This window comes from Plasmodium gaboni, chromosome 12 (genome assembly GCF_001602025.1).
Source record: "Plasmodium gaboni strain SY75 chromosome 12, whole genome shotgun sequence".
NCBI lineage: Eukaryota > Apicomplexa > Aconoidasida > Haemosporida > Plasmodiidae > Plasmodium > Plasmodium gaboni.
This window is the reverse complement of record NC_031492.1, coordinates 1,782,591-1,787,939: the sequence shown is the minus strand read 5'-3', so window position 1 is coordinate 1,787,939 and position 5,349 is coordinate 1,782,591. Positions and strand designations below refer to the sequence as shown.

Here is a 5,349-nt window from a genome sequence, read left to right as displayed (position 1 = left end):
ATTTATTTATTTTATGATAATAAATATTTATACTTTCCATAAAATAATTAGAAAAAAAAAAAAAAAAATACAACAAAAGAAATTATATTCAATCTAAATTTTATAATAATAAGAACAAAAAAAAGTATATTTATATATATATATATAAATGTCACTTGAATGATGTTAAAATATATATACTAAGGTAAAAAGTAATAATATATAATATATAAAAATATATATTTGGACTTTTTTTTTTTTTTTCGCTTATTTAATATGTAATATTAAATTACATAAATATATAAATTCGAACCCATTTTATTTTAATATATATATATAATATTATATATATATTATATATATGAATATATTAAGAATACCATAAAAAAATGTTAAATCATTTTTACAGGTCGTTATAAAAACAATTTATTTTTTTATTATATTTTTCCTTTTTTTTTTTTTTTTAATTTATAAATTTTCAATAAAATTATTAAAATTTAATGTGCTTATTTAAAAATAAAATATTCCATTTTAATGATTATGCAATTACAAGTAGAAAAAAATAATATTGATTATAAATATAAAAAAAGCTGTACATATTTTGAAGCGTACTTTTTTTGTTTTATAAAAAAATTTAAATATTAAAAATCAAAAGGATATAATATTTGTATCAAAAGTCTATGTTTAAAAAATTAATCAATCTTTATATTATATAAACATATGAATAATTTCATTCACTTTTAAAGGTTTAAAAAATATGAAATATTTTATTCTATACGAGAATATAATTAATTACTCTTTGTGTTACACTTTTAAACATTAAAAAAAAAAAAATAATTTAAAAAAAACAAATAATACATATATATATATATATTATTTATGATATCTTTTTAAGGGTTTATATTTTTAAGTATAATATTCTATTAAATGCACTATCTCATTACATATAAACTTTTGTATTTTATATTCTTCATAAAATACAATTTATAAATAAATAAAAAATATATTCTTTTTCTATAAATAGCCAATTCCAAAAAATTTATAATATATAACCTTAACTGTTCATAATTTTTTTTTTTTTTTTTTTATTAATAAAGGTCATAATTTGGCTATATTTTTATATTACTATTCTGTTCGTAACATAAGCAAATGTACATGACCTGGACAGGTTATTTTTTTCTGTTTTTTACAATTCCATATAAATATTCAACAATAAATAAAAACGAATGAATAACATTTTTTTTTTATCGTTAATTTGATTCTTTATATTTTTCTTATTTAAAAATATATTTTTTAAAAATCCCTTTTAAGTTATATGTTTTAATTTGAATATAAATATTGAAATAACGCGTACAAAAAATAGTTATAGTTCAAAAAAAGAAGAAACAAAATACACACAGCCTTCTTTTCGATTATATAAAAATAAAAATATATATATATATATATATATAATTTTGTTGAGAATGACAAGTATACGGTTGTTTTTTAATATATTATGGATGTCTACTTTATTTGTTTCAGCAAATGTAGAGTAATCATTAATATATATATATATATATATATATATTATATTTTATATATGCATTTACTATTTTTTTTGTATTATATATATATATATATATTATTTTTTTTTTCAAGTAAAGAAGTGCCAACAGTTAAATGGGGACAAAATTCAAGCCAACTTACATTAATTGTCTCTATTCCAAAAATAGAAAAAGAAGAAATTCAATTTAAAGAAAAGTTATACTTCTTAAATTTATATAATAATATATATATATATATATATATATATTTATATTTATTATTATATTATTTATTTTTTTTTTTTAAACATTACAGTATTATACATGTATCAGCTATAAATAAAGACGGAAAACATTATGAACTCATTTTGAATTTATTGAGACCAATAATTCCAGAGGTTTATTAAAGAAAGATAACATACTTCTTTAATAGATTTATATAAATAATTATAATTATTAATTTTAAAATATTTATTTTTATTTATTACATTTAACATAGAATTGTTCTTATTCCATTCTGCAAAAAGGGTTAAAATTAAAGGTTCACAAACAGATCAAAGTTAGTTATTTTACTACCTTTCATTAATATTATATATATATATATATGTATTCATACATATTCATTTCTCATGTTGTTATGTTATCAAAAAAAATGAAGGAAAAGACATAAGATAAATACCATATACAATAATGAACAAAATAAATAATTTAACAACCTTACTTCTTTATTTCTTTTTAAGGAACCATGCTGGAAACGCTTGACAAAGGAGAAAGAAAAACAACATTTTTTAATCAAGGATAAAATTCTTGGAGATGGAAATGAGTAAAGGAAATACATATGAATGTACACAATTATTTATACATTATGAGATATAATCGAAAATATATATATATATATATATATATGCAACTTTTATTATTTTTTATTTTTTTCCTTTTTAATGTTTCACTCATTTATAGTTGTGAAGAAGCAAAAGAAATTTGGTTTAGCTATTATATGTAATACATATTGTGTCATCTTATATATATATATATATATATATATATATTATTTAAAAAAGAGAAAGAAAGTTTCCTTTACTTCTCAAATAATTTCAATACAATACATATTACAATGTATTAGTACATATAGTTCCTACAAAACTTTTGTCCTTCAAATTTTTTATATATTCATAGGTTTCACAAAAGAAAAATGAATTCTGCACAATCTAAAAACGAATCCAATAAAAAAAAGGACTTAGTTGAGGTGACAACTTATCAGACAAAAAAAATAAAAAAAAGACCGAACCATATTAATTATTCCATAAAATATATATATATATATATATATGTATTTTTTTTTTTTTTTTTTTTCCTCTACATTTAGAATATAATTGAAAATTTGAAGAATGAACATCCAAACTTCTCATTACACGAATATTAGGAAACGAAGATATAATATATATTTACATATATTTCACAAATATAAATATATATATTATTAATGTATTTGTATTTTTAATTATTTATAAATGATATAAAATGTATATTAAGAAGAACTGTTTTATAAAAATAATTTCACTTTAATGATAATTCATTATATATTTATCTTAAAAATATCCTCAATAAAAAATATATGTATATATCTATACATATATATATATATTTTTATTTTTTCCCACATATTAAATAGATAATTTTCTGTTTCTTTTTATGTTTTTAGTTCACTTATTGAATGCATTGTAAAAAAAAAACTCATCTCATGAACAGACAAAATATTCCACATATTCCAATTATATTAATATATTCAAATATATATATATATATATATATATATTAAAATAATGTTAAATAATATTCATCCTTTTTTTTGTTTTAACATTTATTTTGTAAAAATATATTAAAGGAATAAATATTTACATAATATAAATATAATTATAATTTCATATTTTTCAGTAGATTAATTTGTTTTTTTCTTTTTCTCATAAAATAAGGTCACGAAAAAAAAAAATGAAAGAGTTGTATATAATGCTGCCTTCACCCGTTTATCTGTTCTTCTATTTTTTTTTTTTTTATTTAATTTAGGATAAAAATAAAACAACTTTTTAGAAATTTTAAATAAACGAGAAGAATTAAATAATTACAAAAATGAACATTAAAAAAAAATATATTTGTATAGAAAATTTCTCTTTATTATAAATTTATCTTACATGTATGAATATTTCCATATGCTTCAGAAACACTACGTAAAATATATTTTAACTTATTTCATTTTATTTTTTGAAAATATAAAAAGAACAAAAGGAAATACAATATATATATGTAAATATAAGAAAAAATTAAAATGTTTACTTAATACAATTAATCATATATTATAAATATAATATATATATTATATATATATATTTTTTTTTTTTTTTTTTTTTTTTTTTTTTTTTTTTTTTTTTTTTTTTTTGGCTAGCTATAAGAATAAAAATGGGAAAATGAAAGAAGATTGGAAAAGTACCATACAAAAACGAATTGTTGAAAGGAATATTAATCAAAGTAAGAAATATGAAAATATAATGATATCTTATAATTCCCTTGTTGAAGAAAAAAACAATCTGCTAGCAATTATTGCTTCTTTAACATCTGAAAATATGTATTTATTAAATAACCGAAAGTTAAACCACTCTTTTGAAAGTACTATGATGACAGAAACGAATATATCAAGAAATGAAGAAATTTTTTTAAGTAACGAAACAAAAAAGGGACATAATAATAATAATCAGAATGATTATAATAATGATAATTCTTTAAATTATTCTAGGACTAATATAATGACAATGAAAAGTCCAGATAGTCTTTCTGAGAATACTATAACAAAGAAAGAATTTCTAGAAGTTATTAAAGAGAAAGGGAAAAATGAAGAATTGATTTTGCTTCTTAAAAATAGTGTTAATGAAAAAGAAAAACTTCTTAATATTTTAAACAAAGAAAATAATACTTTAAATAATGTCATATGTAAAAGAGAAGAAGAATTGTATGAAAAGAAAAAAGATATTTTAAAATTAGAAGAATTACTTAATAAAAAACAAACCCAAATAAAATTATATGAAAATAATAATAAATCTCTAAAAACTAAAGTACAATTACATGATAGGAAAAATCAAAAATATTTGAAACAATATAATATTCTCAGATTTACATATTTCAAACTTTTAAAACAGGTTGGAGAAATGAAAATCTATAATAATAATATCAATCAAAATTATTTCTCCTTAAGAAAAGAAATGGTACAAAAAAAAGAAGAAAATCAAAAATTACTCAATTATTTGTTAAACTGTAAAAATTCTTATAAAAAAGAATTAAAAAAATTATATAAAGAAATTACAAAAAATCAGACAAAACAGAAACACAAATATATACTTTTTAAAAATAATCAATTTTATGTTAATCTGTATTTAAAAAAATTTTAATATATATATTAAAAAAAAAATATATATATATATATTAAAAAAGAATTAAAAAAATTATATAAAGAAATTACAAAAAATCAGACAAAACAGAAACACAAATATATACTTTTTAAAAATAATCAATTTTATGTTAATCTGTATTTAAAAAAATTTTAATATATATATTAAAAAAAAAAATATATATATATATATATATATATTTATATAGCAATAGTAAATTATCATAAAAATTTAAGTATTCATCCTTTTTTTTTTTTTTTTTTTTTTTTTTTTTTTTTTTTTTTAAATTATTAAAAAATTTAATAATTTTATTTATAATTTTTTTTTTTTTAAATAAAATTTAAAAAATTTTGTTCACAACAAAAAAAAGAAATAAAAAAATTGATTTTTTTTTTTTTTTTTTTTTTTAA

The 5,349-nt window shown here is 16.3% G+C and overlaps 2 protein-coding genes across 2 annotated transcripts; both read left to right on the top strand.

The window, feature by feature from the left end:
- Positions 1-1,442: 1,442 nt before the first annotated feature.
- On the top strand, positions 1,443-2,925 carry PGSY75_1251000 (hypothetical protein; the record flags this gene model as incomplete). Its single annotated transcript, XM_018787065.1, has 8 exons — positions 1,443-1,510; positions 1,618-1,719; positions 1,819-1,900; positions 2,002-2,061; positions 2,243-2,325; positions 2,463-2,501; positions 2,679-2,748; positions 2,869-2,925. The coding sequence occupies 8 exons, from the start codon at positions 1,443-1,445 to the stop codon at positions 2,923-2,925; spliced, it is 561 nt and encodes a 186-aa protein (XP_018640930.1).
- Positions 2,926-3,964: 1,039 nt separating this feature from the next.
- On the top strand, positions 3,965-4,939 carry PGSY75_1250900 (hypothetical protein; the record flags this gene model as incomplete). Its single annotated transcript, XM_018787064.1, has 1 exon — positions 3,965-4,939. The coding sequence occupies one exon, from the start codon at positions 3,965-3,967 to the stop codon at positions 4,937-4,939; it is 975 nt and encodes a 324-aa protein (XP_018640929.1).
- Between the last annotated feature and the right edge of the window lie 410 nt (positions 4,940-5,349).